General features: G+C 40.1%; 1 protein-coding gene across 2 annotated transcripts; it reads right to left on the bottom strand.

Annotated features, from left to right (window-relative positions):
• Positions 1-1,976: 1,976 nt before the first annotated feature.
• fgf24 (fibroblast growth factor 24) lies at positions 1,977-10,709 on the bottom strand. 2 transcript variants are annotated; one of them, XM_060885746.1, is made up of 5 exons: positions 10,016-10,709; positions 9,802-9,838; positions 6,782-6,953; positions 4,818-4,924; positions 1,977-3,750 (listed from the first exon to the last, which is right to left on the bottom strand). In XM_060885746.1, the coding sequence occupies exons 1-5, from the start codon at positions 10,045-10,047 to the stop codon at positions 3,472-3,474; spliced, it is 627 nt and encodes a 208-aa protein (XP_060741729.1). In that variant the 5' UTR covers positions 10,048-10,709; the 3' UTR covers positions 1,977-3,471. The 2 variants fall into 2 exon arrangements, with proteins under 2 accessions (XP_060741729.1, XP_060741730.1); XM_060885747.1 differs by having other exon boundaries at positions 6,791-6,953.
• Positions 10,710-18,587: the final 7,878 nt, after the last annotated feature.

Below are 18,587 nucleotides of genomic sequence, written 5' to 3'. Positions count from 1 at the left end.
AGTGCACATTGTTCTAAAAATACACACGATGCACCAAGGCAGTCTGCTCAAAGATAAGTAAAGCAAGGTCCCCGTGCAACCTTTCACTATTCTAACCTCCCGCACTGGAGTCAGAACCTCCTTTTGCCTATGAATAGCTATCCGTTGGCAGTAGTGAGTTCACAGAGCTATCGTCCTGAAAGGGAGGAGTGCCACAGAGGGATGTTATGTTTCATTTCAGCATACTGGGTCTGTTCCAGGGCCATCCTCCACTGATCAAAGGTTAAGCCAGAGGAGAGGCACTGGCGGGAGCTCTGCACTGAATGCTCTCTGTTCTTTAATTTACAGATGTCTGGACTCTTAAAAAAGTCTGTATTCAACTTTCTTGAGTGCTGTCATCGCACAATGGCTCCATCTACGTGGATATCAGATATGTTTAAGGTTGTTTTTTATCCTTAAGACAAAAAAACATGTTACAGTAACAGTTGCTTTTTTTTACTTGTGTTTAAAGTATGAGGATAATCTGATCCTGATCTCGATAGCATGGGGCCATGAGATCCTGGTGATGTGTACACATTTTACAGCGATGGTAATACATTTTTTTTCTTATCAGCATTCGCTTGGGTCCTCCTTTCCACCCTGTCTGATCAAAAATGTGCTAAACAAAAAAAATGGACTTGCTAGAAAGCAAACATTCTGTGAGCATGTCTTTAAAAGCGTAACGTCCAGACAGCTGTCTGTGTAAAAATGATAGACTATTTTTTCGGCTGTCTATTTTGAGTAATGAAGGCCATGTATTACAAATCACTCCACTTTCCACCTCAAGAAAGAATGAATACCGAGAGACAAAAAGAAAAGATGGAGAGCTTCTTGAACATTTAACTCAGACCGTGTCTTCCTTTCGTTGCCCGCTGTAGGTGGCTGCATAGAGCTAGATCTGATAACATCAGTGAGAAGTTAAACAAAAGGCATTTTTTACTCAAAACGGCCATCTTTCAGGCTGACTGCTACTGTAAACACCATTCCTGAATACAACATTATAAGACATGCTATCCTGCATTCCTTCTCCTCCTCCTTTAAAGAAACAGCTCAAGTAGGCCTGCCAAAAAGAAATCACTAAATGTGTATGGAACAGAGTAAGAAAGATTGGAAATAGAGAAAAGTTTCTTAAAAATTCCAGACATTTTGCAGATCAATGCTACACATATGTGAAAAGTGCAATGAGCATTCAGCTGTGCTAATGTCAGTTATTGACACACTGAACTAAAAGAAAAAATAATTACTTCTCTTGAGACTAATGTAGTCAGTCTAATGAGGGTACTGTCTTCCACAAAAGTAATGTCTTCCAGAACAAGATTTCATACCAACGATTTGAAAATCCATTTGGAAAAGGAATAGTTCCATTAACCTTAATACCTTTCCGAACATTCTCTTTGAACATTCCTCTACTCCCTCTGGTTCTAATTGATTTCATAAAAAGAGGCAATATGTAAAAGCGAGGAGGGAATCTGTTGATATAACCTTGAGTCTAAACGATCCTCGAATTCTCATGTTGTCTGAGAATCTCTTAGCTGTCTTTATGTGCCTCATAACTTAATTATGACACATTTCCTGGACCTTGTTGCTCATTTCTGAAGTGCAATTCACCTTTTCACAGCCTGTTAACAGTTAAGATGACAAAAAGTGTCCTATCCAAGCACATCCATTCCCACATTCACAGCCTCTTCGCAGGATGAGAAGTGTAAGAAACCTGCTGAAATCTACCACAACCATCTATGAAAATCCAGATTTCTTTCTTTTTTCTGCTGCCATACAGGAGACAGAAAGATGTAGTTGGAACATGGATAAAAGCTAAACTTTTAAGCAAATTTCTGAGCCTTTTAGTTGTAGTCTTCAGAGGTTTTCTGAGCAAAATACAAAACATTTTGAAGCCCAAACTTAAAAAGAAAACACAACAACCAAACTTTTTTGTTTGTTTGTTTTTTAATATAGTCCTTATTTTTATTAGGAAGTCAAATAAATTCATCAGGTTGTATTTACAAAGAAAGGCAATAAATATTTTTTATAATAGTCATAAAATTATTTTTTTGCATACGTTTTTTTAAAACCATACATGTGTCATGTTTGTTAGTAGTATCTCTTACAAAAACCTGTCATGTGACAAAGGAATATATAGATTTGTTTACACTACAGTGACACCCATATGAAGGGCAAACCTTAGCACAGGTAAGTTTAGTGAAAGGTGTTCCACCTTCCCTGGTGTGGTTTGAATCAGATTGGTCAGGTATAAAGCCTTAGTGGACATAAGTACATGTACAGCATGATGTTGTCTAAACCATCATAGATGGAGTTTACAAATGCAAATCTGAAATACAGCATAACCTGATAGGTATACCTGTAGAATGAAAGAAGGTTCTGAGAACAGCATATTAAATTGGCAGAGGGGAGAAAAATGACTATTAGCCTTACAACTGATTTTGTTGTAATTCTTCTTCTTAAAAAAAACTACTGTATATTCCTATTGAATTCTTGTAACATTTTAAAATAAAAAAAAAGAAGTACATACGTGTGTGCTAGTGTTTGCGTATCAGGTCCACTGTCACCACAGTGCATTCTTGTAAACCTTTCACCAAAGTACAGAGAGAAAGGTCAGAAAGGTTCTCATCAAATCAACTTTGTTATGCTCTTCGAGTCCCTTCAACTCCCAGCTTCTCTTCATTTGTTTTAACAAGCACTACCGCCATAGCTGATGCTGATACCTGGCTAGTCAAAGCATGTTGTGAGCTGCTGAATCACAGGTTGCACAAAAATGTAAAAGGAATCATACAATTGCTGGGTGTGATTAAGCACACTTCACCCGCAGACAGGCCTAGAGAACACTCAGACTTCTCACAGAAAAATCAGTGAGCAGAACTGAAGGTGATGAGATGCTTCATGGAGGGCTCTTGAAAATATTGCACTCAAAGCTAGTGTTGGCCTGTGATGAAGCTGGTACAGAGTCCTGCCATGTGACCCTATTATCATGCTCCTCATGTGTTTAAATCATAGCCCATTCCAGCAAGGGGGAAAAAAACGATTCTTGTTGTTTGGGCCAATTCAAAATGATATATAGAAGTTTTTTTCTTGGTTATTGGAGTCACATCTTTCCTTTTCAACAGGATGCCTGCTGCTGTAAACTCGTCAAAGTGGGAGACCACTTTAGTTCCTTTTTTGTCATCCATAGTTTGTCCAACATAAATAACAAAGAGTAACAGACACAATATAACATTAATGATAACCCAGAGACATTCAACACCTAAGAGAGACTCAGAGATCCAAAAATATAAAAATAAAACATCTTTGAACTTTTTTAAGCTTTTTGTCTTTTTTTGTCCTGTAGCCATCTTTCAGGTTTCCTCTCCTGCTGCTTAATCACAATAACCGTTATACTGGTTTAAGGCAAGAAGTTTGAGATGTCTGTAAAGGTAGAGTGCATGCTTGGTCTGTGTCACTTCAGTTTGTTTTGTGGTTTGGCCTTAAGCGCCGTGCCCTACGCGTCCGTTTCGTTACAGTAGTGAAACGGAACTCCTCCTGAGGGTCCATCTTGCCCTTAGGGTCACGTTTCATGAAATGTACTTCCTGCTGTGTCTGTGTGGTCCGTGAGCCTTTCTTGGGCCGACCGCGGCGGTTGAAGCCCAGGTACCAGCCTTTGTACTTGGCAGACACTAATGCCGTGTAGTTGTTTTCCAAGAACTCCTCCACGAACACACACTCCGGGTTACTCCCATTGAGCTGCAGGGGAGAGAAAATAACATGTCAGACGAAGCCCACCTGTTGAGCAACTCTCCTGAACATGACCGCTGAGTTTACTTGTGAGGCATTATAATTATTTGCAGTAGAAAGGTGTTAGGAGTAAAGGGAAAAAGGTTTTCCATAAGACCATGTTATGCATTGTTGAAGTGAACAGAACATTTCCGTTCTGAAAAAAAAAAGGGAAAAAATGCCTGTTTTACAATTCCAGTATAGCTGGTACGGTGTTATTTCTGCAAATGTATCTCCTAAAATCTGGTTATCTTTCAGTCTAAAGGTCTAAAGGTCTACAGTCTGAATGACTGATATTTTTCAGTCTTATAACAAGGATTCTTACTCTATATACAGTATTTACCATTTGTAATAATCATCTAAGATTAAGTGGGAAATAGAAGATGAGAAAGAAATTGCTATTGTTCCTGCTTATGGTTGGCATCAAACAAGCCAGAAAATGAAGAATAAATGGTGTTGCCCTTTCTATCTCAAATGTGCACATTTGATATTTTTTCACCAGACTCAAGCACCCGCTTTTGATTTAAACAGACATCTGTGGAAAATAAAATGTTGGCTCACTCCTTTACCAGTGTTGCAGATGTTCTGGTTTTTGAAAATGCATGTCATCCGATTTACAGTAAAGCAACATGATATGAAAGACATTATCACTGTAGTCACATTTTACAAAAGAAACATTTCCACCAACATGCTAATCACCTGTGTGATGATTAGAAGAGACTATGTGGATAAAGTTTTAATGCTGTGTCACTCACTGGTCTTATTCATGATGTACACCATTAGGCTACTTTTTATGATGCCTCCTAGTGATCACACAGCAAAATTGCTTTTGGTTGGCTTGTAATGAGGCAAGAAATTGACAGTGGAGTGAGTTTCTACGTCAAATTGTAGACGATAATGTCTTTATTTATCATTCAATCTGGTAAAAATAAAACTGTTTAGAACTATAAAGGATCATTTTTACATTTCTTTTGAGACAGATATAGAATGAATGATATAGTATTAATTCAGTAAATGGCAGATAATAAAATTCTTACCTTGCCAATAATTTTGCCATTCTTGTTCATGCAGATATAGTAGCCACTTTCTTTCCCTTTTATTCGAACATGACTCCCAAATGTCTCTGTCTCAACAACAAGGAGAGCTGGAATAGAATACGAACATATTAATATTAAGACCCACTTGAAGAAGAATCTAACAAGAAGCTAGTGCTTAGATACGTACAGATAGAAACAGTTATTTGTTAGCGTTAGAGGTTATTTAAAATGCAACACACATGTGATCACTCCATTATTGAGAAAAGAAAAGGTTGTGGGAAAAATATGAAGATTGATCAATAGCACAAACACAAATGGTGAGAATCGCTCCCATGACCACCCCGAAATCTCTCTCTCTCTTTCTTTCTATCTCTCTCTCTCTCCCTCTCTCTCTCCCTCTCTCTCACCCTCTCAGTGTTTGGGCACCTTTGTTCAGCCATACCCCTCCCAGGGGGAGCTATCTGCCAAACTTCTTGGAGCAGTTAAGATCCCTGGGGATTGGGTTTCCAGTCACCTTTAGTCCTTGCTCACTCAATCAAAAAGTTAAGATGATCCATTTGCTTAACACACAGAGCTATTCAGTGGAGCTCAAAGGCAGGGGGCTCTGAGGGCAATGCCAAAATTGTCCCTTTTAAAAGCAACTCACAGTACAACAAGAGGGGGAACCAGTTCAGGCAGAGCACTTGAGATTTGTGCAAGGAGCAAGAGAAATAGCCCTGTACCTAGGTTTAGGCGAGCGGATAAGGAGGTGACTCTACAAAGCCACTGCTAAAACAGCAGGAAAAAAGAGAATAAGCAAGGGATGACAGAATGGATGGCGGGTGTGTCGAGTGCACAGGGAGCTGTACACCTGTTTCCCTTGACTATTTATTTTAAATTACAGATATGACATATGCCTAGACCACTTAAGAAGTTCCTCCTGTGTTACAGGCATATGCTTGCTCGAGGCATTTTTTTAAAATATGTCTGACATACTTCTTGTTCTCAGGGCCATACATCTGTTTCACATGTTTGCCAGAGTTGAGCATGAAGCAAGGTTAACTACAGAAAACTTCTGCATTTGTCACAAAACGTTCGAAATGTTCTGTGTACATACATAAAATAAGTGAAATTATTTGGCATTAGGAATAATGAAAGTCTGTACTATTCGTAAGTAGTGACCTATTATCCTTTGTGAACTGATTATTAGAACACTAAGCTGCCGTATTGAATTAGCGCTGTGTCTTTGTATAGCTGAGAGGCAGAGAGCTCTCAGGTGCCAGGTGTGGGGATTTACCTGGATCTATGTACAATCCTGCTCACACAGGTACAGGACGACCTTTATATCTGAGCTTTACTTACAATTCTCTACCACTCACACTCCAAATCTAACACCAGTTTGACTGCCTGAACAAAGCAAATTGCTAAACGCTAGTTTATTTTCAAACTGACACCAATTAAATGATGGTTACCTCTATGTGGAAGCACTAAACATGCAAATCAAGCATAGGCCAGTTCACCACCATAAGAAGACAAAGCGGTATGAGGCACGTTATAAGCCCTGTGTCTGTTGGGGAGTTACAACAGCGCCGAGCATGACTCTGGCTGACACGGTTGAAAATAGGGTCGGATGTAAACATACTTGTATCACTCAGCGCAGCTCAGTCCAGCATTCAACGTGCTTACCTCTACACCCCCCAACACCCCCCCAACCTTAACCTGAACGCATACTCACACTGAAAGCTACACATTCAAAGCTTTTAATATGATCACACCAACAAAAATCTTTGATCTATGATCAGTAATCAAAAAGCTGCACAGATGCCTTCCAGGACATGAGCAGACAATGTTACGCTGAGTCATGTTACTCAGTAAAATGAGCACACAATTAAACTTCTAGGATGTAAAGTACACCATGTGTGTGTTCGGTGTAAGGCTATCAGATCTCTCTAAAGCGGCGGAAGAGCACAGGAATGCTCCCGTACCGTACTTGCCCCCATCGTCTCCGTTAGCATTGATCTTCTTGCCGAGGATCTGTACATGCATCCCTGTTGTCCGGCTGTACAGCTGGTATATCCGCACCTGTTTCCGACTCACATCATCATGTGCGGGGGTCTCAATGTAGAAGCGGAAGTCTGCAGTACTCTGGTGCGACTCCTAGAAGTAGAGAAACAGTGTCAGACTGTGTGACTAAACCTTTATACAGTAAATTGTAAATAGGCTGGTTGTCATTAAAGACATGTTGGTTGATAGATGTTGTTCTAATTTCCTTTTTATGTCTGGACATTTTGTTCAAAAGTAATTTAAAAGATCAAAACTTGGAAAAGAATGTTCAAGATTACAGGCAGGTTTCGCCAATCTGCGTAGCCTTCAGATAGACAAAGCATGATTTCAGGTTAGTGTTCTCTTTTCATCTCTTCGAGTAAAGCAGATGAATACTATGTGCCTGGAGCTAAACCGAGAAAACAAGTATTCCATTTCCAATAGCAAGCCACTAGCAATTATCCACCTGAAGGATCAGGACCTGTTTCTCTGTCATCAAACAAATATCTGCCTGAGGTCAGAATTACCCTCATAAATCACACACACACGCAGACACACACATCTGCAGACATGCTAACAGACATTTACGCAGACACATCTGCAGCGAGATATGTGTACACACACACACACACCCACACACATACACGCACACATAAAACTATACAACCTAAGGGATCTTTCAATACCCAGCATTCATTTTCATTCACATATTTTATCCGCTGTGCCAGTTACCTGAGGCTTTATCCGAAAAAATATTCCCAACCAATCTTTCATCTGTTATCCTCCTTAACATTTCTCCCCAAACCTCTTCTACTCTCCTTTCCTGTCAACCCTACATATGAGGAAAACGTATACTTTCAGAGCCCCTGGAATCTAAGCCCAAGCCAAGGCTGCTCTCCTCAGCTGTATGAGTGGTAATTACCCAGTAATGGGCTTTTATGTGGCTGCTCTCAGGTGGCTAATTATATACACATTACATACTCTGACTCGCTGTTATTTTAACCTCAGCAAATTAATGACATTTAGAGTGTGCGAGGGGAAATGCACTCATGGCAGAACAAATCTTTAACGCTAAGATGAGAAACAAGGCGCTTCCACTAAGCTGCACAGTGCACTGGACTGTGAGATGAACGTGAGCATGCTCGGAAAACATTAGAATATACCACATGCGATCTAAAGCTCACTACTTTTGCATTTAACACAAAAACATTTCTTCATGACTGCACTGAATTTTCCATACATTTGATTCATTTATTGATTGACTTATTTATATATCAATCAATAAATAGCAACATTACAACAGATGCATGCTTATAATGAATTAAATATATCAGTTACTATTTTGACACATAATAGAACTATCTATAAAACTTATTATAAAAATGAAATACATTTGTTTTAAATCGCATACATTCCACACAGTGGAAGTTATGAAGGTTTTTCAGGCAGGTTTGAGTTTATCACACAAAGACGGTCTGGCTTGTTTTCTAGAGTAGCTCTATCTTGACATAAAGCCCACACACATTATGTATGTGAGGTAAAACACACACACACACACACACACACACACACACACACACACACACACATACACACACACACACAACCTCTCCTTTGAGGGATTTGCTCTAAAATCTCTCCATCTCTAGTCAAACACTGAGGTGTGTTTGGCAGACAGTTGCATCTCAGCGCAAGCAGGAAAACGGGACATGCCTATGCAAAACATTTTTATCACACTGCCTGTCTCCCTTCAAAGCCATCCTAGCGAAATGGATATCATTGGGACTTCAAAAGATCATCACCATCCTTGCTAAGAAGCTGTGCACTCTTGCATGTCCGATAGGGCCCTATCTACAGACACTATTCTCAGGCTGTAGCTCAGGAAACAACGCATCAATGCACTGCCACTTCAGCCCAGCTCTTATAGACTTATCACACCATTGATTTCCCAGCATTTCCTCAAAGAAGAAAAGGACCAAAACCCATTATAAAATACCGAGTGACGGAATGAAGGAGAGAAAAAAAGCAGGAAGCATTTATACGCTTGCATGCGTGACCTGCAATTAAAGCACTAGTATTGTAATTACTGACACAAAACGCAGAGGAAACAGACAGCCTGCAATGCGCTCTTGTTTGCGCCAAATGCTATGGAATAAAGATTAGTGTGCAGACCTATCTGCTTAATATATACTGCTTTAGTTCATTCATTGAGGGTGTCTTTGTAGATGCCTACTGTTGGTATGACATGTTAATACAAGATTTTACACTCATTGTATTATCCTATCCAGAAGTAACCAAAAAAAAATGCTTTTCTTCTGCCTATGTGCAGAAAATTTGCAGAAAAATTGTATCTTTTTTCCCCAATTTAACAGAATTGTTATAGCATTACTCGATTATCAGTTATCTTTATAGTGATGTGGAATGCAGGAATAATATAAAATAAATTGTTTCTTTCTTGACTGAATTGAAACCTTGCGTGCTGAAATTGGAAAGACAGACTAGTACAATTAAAAAAAACCCCTTCCGACAAAGCATTGTTGTGTTGATATCTAACTTGTATTGTCTTGTATGATCGCATTCATTATTGCACAATCATCTGAACTGGCGTTAACGAGTTGACTATATATTGTAATATCTGTTTCATATCTATAACATACTGATTACTTTTCCATAAGCAACACGCTGCGTAACGAAAGGTCCAATCATTTTAGATACGTTACGCATACATTTCTGAGCCAGTTCGTTTGACTTCTTTTTCAAGTATTTAGTGCATCGCATATAGTTCACATGACTTTTATATAAAGCTTTTATTAAAATGCAAAGTAAATGATACTTTTCATGTCAAGTTTATGGCATTGCACAATTACTCCTAATCCATATCTGTTTGCAGCTCTGATTATTTTCTCTGTATATTAAATACCTGCTAAAGTATTAATGCATGTCAATGATCAGTGAGACCTACCTGTAACTGGAAGTAGAGGATCAGAAAATGTAAACACCTGGAGAAAGAGACAGAGAGAGAGAGGGGAAAAAAGACGGAAACAAAAAAGGAGGGGTAAATCACAACGAATTAGGCGAAATAAAAAAAAGCGCATCGGTTCGACACCCTCACATGGCTTTGAGCGACTTCTATTGGCAAGAATGCTGGGACTCGTGAATGAAAACGGCTTTCTTACACGTAGCTGAACCTTGAAGGCAGCACGGACATCTTGGTCAGATCCACCTGTTTCCAGCACTCGCCGGTCCAGTCTAAACACGGCGCCGAGGCCTCACGCGCACAATCCCGGGGGAGATTCGCGCTCCCAGTGACACGAGAGATCAGTGCAGTAAAACTGTGCCGCTGGGAGCCACATCAGGCTCTTCCTCAATTCGCCTGATCTGAATGGGAACAACCGGCTGTATCTCCGTCCGTTTCACCCCCCTTCCTAATTCCCGCACGCTTTGCGGTTTGGCTCCGCTGCGCGCGCACGCCGTTCTCTCGCTCCGAGCGCGGAAAGATTCAATTTGCACGCGGGATGTGTCTCTTCCGCGCTGACTACAAATTCCACAGGCGCTTTTTTTTCACGCTTAGGGAGTGTCGGTCCGGTATTCAGAAGAAATTCAATTCCGTTCGTACCTGCCTTTAAAGTCCTCCTCAGCATGGGTCAAGGGTAACTTTCCGTGTCCGGTGGTTGTGGAGGTCAAAAAAAAAGTGGTTCTACTCACGGAGATGAGTTATAGGTTTTGACGCAATAAAATATCTATATATTATATTATATCCTATATCTAATATATTTGTATATAAAAGAGACTCGTTTTGAGTTTAGGTTAGACTGTGATCCGGTATAAAAAGCGCGTGCAAGCGGAGTGGGTAACGATCCGGTGCGCGTGTCAGCGGTTCATGTGCCGCGGAGACTCGGTGCGCCGCGAGGGGCTTTTTTTGGTCGCTAGTGGGTGGAAACCTGTCAGTGGTTTTTGCACCTGATAGGGCGATCAGTGAGGACCATCAGTACATCAGAGAGGGCTTTTTTTTTTTCAACATGCTTCTCTGCCTTCACTTAGCCGAGTTTTCTTAACTCTTCTTTCGCTTTTTTTATGGAAATTCTTTGCGGTTTTTAGCAAAACTTGGCTGGAACACGACGCAGGTGCAGGTCTTCAACGATGAAAGCCAGATCGTGATATGATGAATTTTGCTTAAAGGGAAACTAAGAAATTTTTGTATTTACTAAATTAAGTATTTGCATTATTATTATTATTATTATTATTATTATTATTATTATTATTATTATTATTAATAATAATAATAATAATAATAACAACAACAACAACAACAACAACAACAATAATAATAATAATAATAATAATAATAATAATAATAATAATAATTCCTTTAATTGGAACTATTAAGGGAACACCGTTAATGTGTATCTTTTGCCTGGAAAAGTGCATTTCATTTACAACCCTAAAAGCTAATTACAATCACTGGCCCTTAAGGTGCAATGCAGTATTTTAGTAAAGCATGGTAAAGAAACACCACATTCATGTTTCTATAGACGTAACAAAATAGACGTACAACATTATAATTTCAGCCTTAGGCACAAGGTGAGTGAGAGTTTGGGCAGCTCCTTTTTTTCATGAATTTGTCCTGTATTAAAACTATTCTAGAATTCCACCCATTATTTTTTTCCCCCTTCATGGTCCGTCCTAGAGTTTCAGTAAAGCTCGTTCGTCGACTTCCGTTAAGGCGCGTATGTGGATTCGCTGTTGCGCCTCCAGACACCATTCACATGCAAGCGCTTGTCGAGCTCGACCTGCCAATATTGTGCTATAAGTTATCGGGCATTGATATGCGAGAGAGGTGTGAATGCGTTTACATGCTCCCTCTGAGCATGAATCCCCCTCCTGCCAGCTCTGAGCATTGTCCTCTCCACGCTTATTCCCTCATTACCGGGTATAAACTCTTGCTCCAACATCTCTCTCTGTTTCAACAATAGAAGGCTTTTGAAAAGACAAACAGTTTACAACTGCATTTAGTCTTTAATAAATAGCATCACATGGAGTACTTTTCACATTAGACAAATACTTTGTCTCAGAATTTAAACTTTACACAGTTTTTTTTTCTTCAATATTTTAATTCATGCAGAAAATTGTAAAAAAGCAGTGTTTTTTTTTTTTCCTTATAGAAACAGATTTTGGGAAATGTTTGCATTGCTTCTTTCATGCCTAATTGTTCTGTTGGTTTGTATAAAAGCTAAAGTCTGGAGAGGGTGTGTAAACATTAAACATTCATTATGCTAGCACTCTTCCTCATCTTAGTTATGAATCTGAGAATATGGCCTGAAACCACACCCGGATAAACCCCAAACCACAAACCAGGTATCAGGATGTGCTTATTACCTGTTGTATGGGGCAAGATCAAAACAGTGACTGGGACATGATCATCGATTAATAGAGAGTGCATTGTATGACGTATGTTTTTGCACTGACAAAAGCTTTCTTCATTTTAATCTGCACTCTCTGCATCCTGGCTCTTAACAGATTTACAGTGCATTGATGTGGGGAAGTGAAAAAGTACAGAGAAAGAACACTGCGTCTTCCAAGGTATCTGTATTATTAGAGTAGGTCTTTGCTGAGTGTTAATCATTAGCTTAAAGCATGCAGGGGCAAAATAAGTTTCAGTTCAAAATCCTAATATCTATTTTGCAGATAATTGTAAGTTGATGTGAAGTCTGCAGTAAATTACAAGTCCTGGAAGAAATAAAAAATATATATGTGTGTGTGTGTGCAAGATTTTCTTTTTTTGTCCTGTGATTTTTATAAACACATTTGAATAAATAATAGTACTTAAAGGAAAAACTTTAGGAACTCATTTAAAAGTGTTATATTCCAAAGCTATTTTTAAAAAGGCTGTTTTTTACTGACCAGGTTGTAGCAGGTCAACAAATAAATAACAAATTTATAAATTTGCACTGTTCTTGTGTGTTTTTACTTGATGTACAGCACTTTGGCTGCAACAGCTGCTGTTTTTAAATGTGCTTTATAAACTAAACTAAACTAAACATTTAAAATATGTGCATCAGAATAATGTTGCATCCTAAATAAGTGTTAACATAAATAACTAAAGCCATGTTGGCCACAAAAAAAGCTTTAGAAAGAATGATTATCCTGAGCAAAATAATAGGCTGAAGATTTCCATGAATTTATGACTATTAAGTGTTGTGATCAGTTTCCTTTTATTTATTTATTTATTTATTTATTTATTTATTTATTTATTTATTTATTTTAAACAAATGTGGTGTGGCCATCAATATGATGTGATGTTGGCATTCCTAAAGCTGAATTAAGGTAATAGAGGTTTAAAAAAAAAAGAGAGAGAGAAAACTTTAAGAGGCAGTCACACTCAGTTGTTCAAAGGCTTATAAAGCCCTTTAAACCTGACAAAACAACTTCACAGTTCTATAAGTAAGGCCCAATATACTATGTTAGTGTCAGAGCTCACTCTATCACACACATAGCTTCCCACCTATTTCCTCTTTCATCTCTGACACAAACATATGGACTGAGAGGGGGAGCCGGGGGTGGCATCTGCATCTTATTGAATCTGAAGGTGAGGCAGAGGCCTTGCTGGATGGTCTGTAGCCAGGGACCGTTCTGACAGTCAGACACATTTCCTTTCTCGCTCCTCATCTTCTCCAGGTCTCGTCACAACCCACTCCATCGGACCTGACTCCTCGCACTCCTGGGTAGAACTCAACTAACAAAAGTGCTGCAAAACTGGCAGAACTGGCAGGACTCACACAAAGTGTACATTTGGAGAAAACAGCAAACATGGACAGTAAAGAGAGGAGTAAAACTCAAACCGAGTGTCCGATATAGGTGAAAGAGTTTTAGCCGTACGGAGTAAGGTCAACCAGGGGTCGTGACCCTCTGGAGTGTGACAGAGAAGGTGTGCAGGAGAGAGGGTCACTTAAGACTGCCACACTGCTTTTAAGGACATGTGCATTGTCTTAATTTGTCTCTGTCGCAACTTGACTGCATGGAACAATTTAGAACTACTAAAGCGTGGTATTTGGTGCGGGTGATGTTGGTTAGGTGTGTGTGGGAACAGGAGTAAGTGTGTGTGAAGAAGTAAGTGGGTGTGGGTGGGCCTGAAGTGTTTGCGCGGGAGTTGGTGGAAGTGATTGTATGTGCTCACATTTGCCCCCCATTCGAATGTGAGTGTAAAGATTGCTGTCTGTGAACCTGCATGCCAGTGTGTGTCAGTGAGTGTGTCTGTGTGTGTGTGTGTGTGTGTGTGTGTGTGTGTGCTGAGAGGAAAGAGAAAAAAGGAGGAGGAATGCTGCACTGAGGTTGCTTTGGCTGCTGACTTTGATAATTATCCTGTCAGTCCACTGCAAATACTGGCGTTCATATAGAATGCCTTCACAGAGCCCTATGAGTGAGCTGCACAGCACGCTGCTAATGATGATATTTCCTCTCCTGCTCTCCGAACACTGTCCAACATCATAAACACTCGCTCCAGCTCCCTCGCTGCTCAGCACTAACATATGTTTTTATTTTCACGACTGCATCAATTTGCATGCCTCACTGCATTTCTCGTTCCTTAATTATTCCACAGCTGTTTGGGGAGAGTGTTTTGCTGTGGAGGTTAATAGATTTTAAAGAGCTGAGCTGTCAAAGAGCCTGTCACAATAGGAGGAAAGCTTAAAAACCTGGGTGCGTAATTGGTTCAGGAATGGTTGTTTTTTTTTTCCTCACTTTACTGGCACATTTAGCCTGTCTGGCAGATCAGTGCTGAAGAACCCGAGCAACAGCGACTAATAACACACACTCATTTGTCTCATCAGCCCTCATCAGTTGCTGAAAGATGAGGTCTGTGCTACAATGATGCAAGAGTGCAGAATTCAGAAGTGGGTGGATCTGGCCAAAAGGGGTTAACATGATGTCTTACAAAATTCGGCCATGCTTAATTGACCCCAACCCCCAATTTTTTTTTTCATTGCTGTCATTACCTAATTGTTGTTAATAATAAGCATACTTAAAGTTTTTTTTTTAACATTTGAGGTGTTGATGGCATTTATTACATTTGTGCAGAATTACATTCGCTTAGCCTTTAACTTTCTGCATCTCTATCAAAACATTGGAAGCTAAAGCAAAGCATTTAAAGTGGCCAAATATGCAAAATAAAATCTCAAGTAACCATTAAGAGAACCAAATGGGTATCAAGACATATACTGTAGTTCAACAGACTTGCTCCTGCACACCTGGTTAAGAATAAATGTCTCTCTCTCTCTCTCTCTCTCTCTCTCTCTCTCCAGTACAATTCAATTTAAAACACACGCACACACACACGCACACACACGCACGCACGCACGCACGCACGCACGCACGCACGCACGCACGCACGCACGCACACACACACACACACACACACACACACACACACACACACACACACACACACACACAGGTAAACAGCCGTGCTTGCAGGTGTATGTGGACGTAGATTTAAATGTGCCCCTCGAGCTAGTCCCGACTTGCAGGCCAAGTCTAGCCCAATAGGCTAATCCATTCCCCCCTCTAACACCTAATGGGTCGGTCCAATCCATTCCCCTGTCTAACACCTCCTTAGAGCTTGTGCTTCCTTTGTTCTGACAATACACAAACTGCCATTCACATGGCTACTCTGTAATCAGTGAAATACTAGCCTCTGGGCTTTCTGGAGAGAGAGAGAGAGAGAGAGAGAGAGAGAGAGAGAGAGAGAGAGAGAGAGAGAGAGAGAGAGAGAGAGAGAGAGAGAGAGAGAGAGAGAGAGAGAGAGAGATTCAGCCATGACCAATCCACTCTAACTACCTGTCTGGTTTCTAGCTGCAGATGTTATTTGAAAGAAAAAGACAAAAGGTGCAAATACCAGGTGTAAAATTCAAATATCAAAGAAAGAGAGGCCGGCACAGCGAGTTACAGGGTTTCATACCTTACACTTTAGTGAATAATAAGGACAGATCTTCGAAGAAAGAGTTTATCTCTAAGTAGTAGCAGGGTTTTTTTTTGTTCCCATATATTAGCTGAAAGCCATAGCATTTCTGCCCTCATTGGCCTGGAAGTGCAGCAATTGCTAAAATGTCATACCTTCAGCGATCATCTGATCATCTAGTGCCATTATATTATAGGGACTATATATTAGGCACTTCAGTGAAGACCTAGAAATATCTATGGCTGGTATTTACTCATTTCCTGGACAGAATATTTCACAAATCAAGGTCAAGGTCAAATCTAATTGAGATGATGGTCACTGTTCCCCAGAACATATGTTTGTTATTTTCCAAAGATGCACTACACTTACTGTGATTGATCTGAACTGTAGTTAAAGTTCAAGTCCCAGTCTGTTAACATGACACTGCTGGCTGATTTCAGTTTTTCTCCTCCTCATATATTGTTGCAGGATTGCACAGTTAAAAGCACAAACACACATCTGTTGTCTGAATCAGCTTGGACGATAGACCAAGGAGATCATGTTGGCACAAAAAGGCTGTAAATCACAGTTTGACGCGGACCATTTAGCTGTAAATGGGCTCAATTCATCTTGATAAGATGCTCCAGAACACACTTATGAGTGCAGAGTAAAGAAAAAAAATTCAACCTACGCCCAATCATTCTACAGGTGCCCCATGCAACCCTGGTCCAGAGAATGCGTTTGAAGTGCAGGCACTGCTGTAAACCTCAAGGGTAACAATCACCTTAAAAATCCCATTTTTCCAAAGAGGAGATGTTTAGAAGTGACAAATTGTGCTTTTTAGCTTCTCTATTTCATAAGAGGTACATTAGCAAAAAGGTCTGTGTGTGAAACATGACCTCAAATGCTGAGGCCACAATGAAGGGAGAGCCACAGCATGGAGTGAGAGGAATTGTGAGGGAGGGGGTTTACAGAGGAGATCTCGAAAAGGTTAAGGAGGCTTCTTTTCCCTCATTTTCCTACACTATAACTGCTGAATATACATAGCACATTCCAACCTTTCCCGGATTCATAAAGCCCATCACAAAGACAGTCAATTAGCCACTCTGCTCTTTACGGGCTCCTATGGCAACATTTTACCTAGAGTTGAATTGACAAAAACCGAAACCACACAAATCAGATTATCAAATTATCCGCATTCACGTCGTGGTCTCACAGACTATAGTGTTACTATTCATAGCGTACTATTCAAACCATAAATAAACACCACTCTACAGTGGTCACAGAAGCCTTCAAGTCCTCATATTAATCCTAAACACATGTGGATGTGTGTGTGTGTGTGTCTGTATGTGTCTGTGTGAATACAACATTCACACTTTTGTTATTTATTAATAATAATAGGTTTGTTACAAGATCGTATTCCTTTATGATGGATCTTGCTTCATGTGTCCTTTTCTCAGTCTTATTGAGAAGTAAGCACAGGTTTAATGTGGGTCATGGAATGCAACGTACATCTTTGCCATAGCCAGCCGTGCAGGTAATGTGCTCGCGTGTTAGTGCATGTTGAAGTAAGCGCACCTTTTCTCATTTTAATAGAGCCAGCAGTACCAACACTCAGTGCTTATCTGTTTTAGCCATGTGAGAGAACAGTGACGACTGTAACCTGCAATCATCAAACAGCAGCTGTGATGTTTTTCCTCAGCTTTTTTTTTTTTTTAAATTTCAATATTTAGTTTTTGTTTTATGCCCTGCTGCTTGAATGTGACAAAGATCAGCTGGGTGACTGAGGGTCCTGTGTGTCTTTCCTAACAGATTAGAACAGGTTAGACTGTCAGAGAGCTGAGGGATGAAAAAAAGAGAAATCCCTGTCAACAACAATGATGGCTTCCTCTCCGACTAATATAAACATACCAGCATGATCAGTTCTTTCCCCCTCAGGCTGCAGTATTGTTCCACTTCTATTTCAAAAGCTCTCCACAAATGCTTGAAATGTTTCCTTGCTTTTTTTTATTGCACTGTATCTAGGCAATGTGTTAACGTGTCATTTTTGATGTACATGGCTGCCAACAGCTAAGCACACAAAGTTTGAAGAGATAGATTTTACTCAAAGACACAATTGCGCACACACACACACACACACTAACACGCACACAATATTTTACATATACAGACACATGCAAAAACATGCACTTTCCACCTTTACCCAGACAGACTCATCTGCCGTATAGATGGATTACTAGGGTTTAACACGTATGTATTTGTTACACAGTCCAAGAAGTGTAAAATCCCTGATCCAGCCATGTTGCACTTGCACAAAGCAGCTCCCTCGAGATGATTGCTGGAACATTCGCAGTACTCCATTCATGCATTTTTGCTCATGACAGTTCATCTCACTCAGATTCAGGTGAAAGCTCTAAAATGTAACAATAAGTCCACTGAGAATGAGTGCAAATCCACTGCTAGCTCTTGATAGGATGTGGTAGGGTGGGATGCACACAGACATGAAAGATTTGCTCTAGTGCTTTTAGGGCAGACTGCCCAGACAATGAAGAAAAGTCTGAAAGCATATCTTACCTATGCTTCATATATTGTATAGCCTACTCCAGAAGCAACAAACTAGACCTTCTGAGTCAATCAATACGACATTGTTCTAATGTTGTGCAGCTGTCGGGGCAGTACTAGCTTTCCCACAGGCCTCTGCTGTGACTGTGCTGATGTGAACTCTTTCAGGTAGTGTGTAGTGCTCTGGAGGAGTGGGTTGCATAATCCTTTCCTTGCCAGCAGAAAGAAAAGGCATCCTGATGAATGAGACTGAT

The sequence above is a fragment of the Tachysurus vachellii genome, chromosome 13, assembly GCF_030014155.1.
Source record: "Tachysurus vachellii isolate PV-2020 chromosome 13, HZAU_Pvac_v1, whole genome shotgun sequence".
In the NCBI taxonomy this organism is placed as follows: Eukaryota; Metazoa; Chordata; class Actinopteri; order Siluriformes; family Bagridae; genus Tachysurus; species Tachysurus vachellii.
The sequence above is the reverse complement of the archived record's forward strand: the minus strand, read 5'-3'. Positions and strand labels throughout refer to the sequence as shown.

Coding starts and splice junctions, on each gene's coding strand:
- fgf24 (XM_060885746.1), bottom strand. CDS start 10,047: ATGTCCGTGCTGCCTTCAAGGTTCAGCTACGT. Junction 9,839..10,015: donor CCTTCAAGGTTCAGCTACGT/GTAAGAAAGCCG, acceptor CTCTTTCTCCAG/GTGTTTACATTTTCTGATCC. Junction 6,954..9,801: donor TCCTCTACTTCCAGTTACAG/GTAGGTCTCACT, acceptor CTCTACTTCTAG/GAGTCGCACCAGAGTACTGC.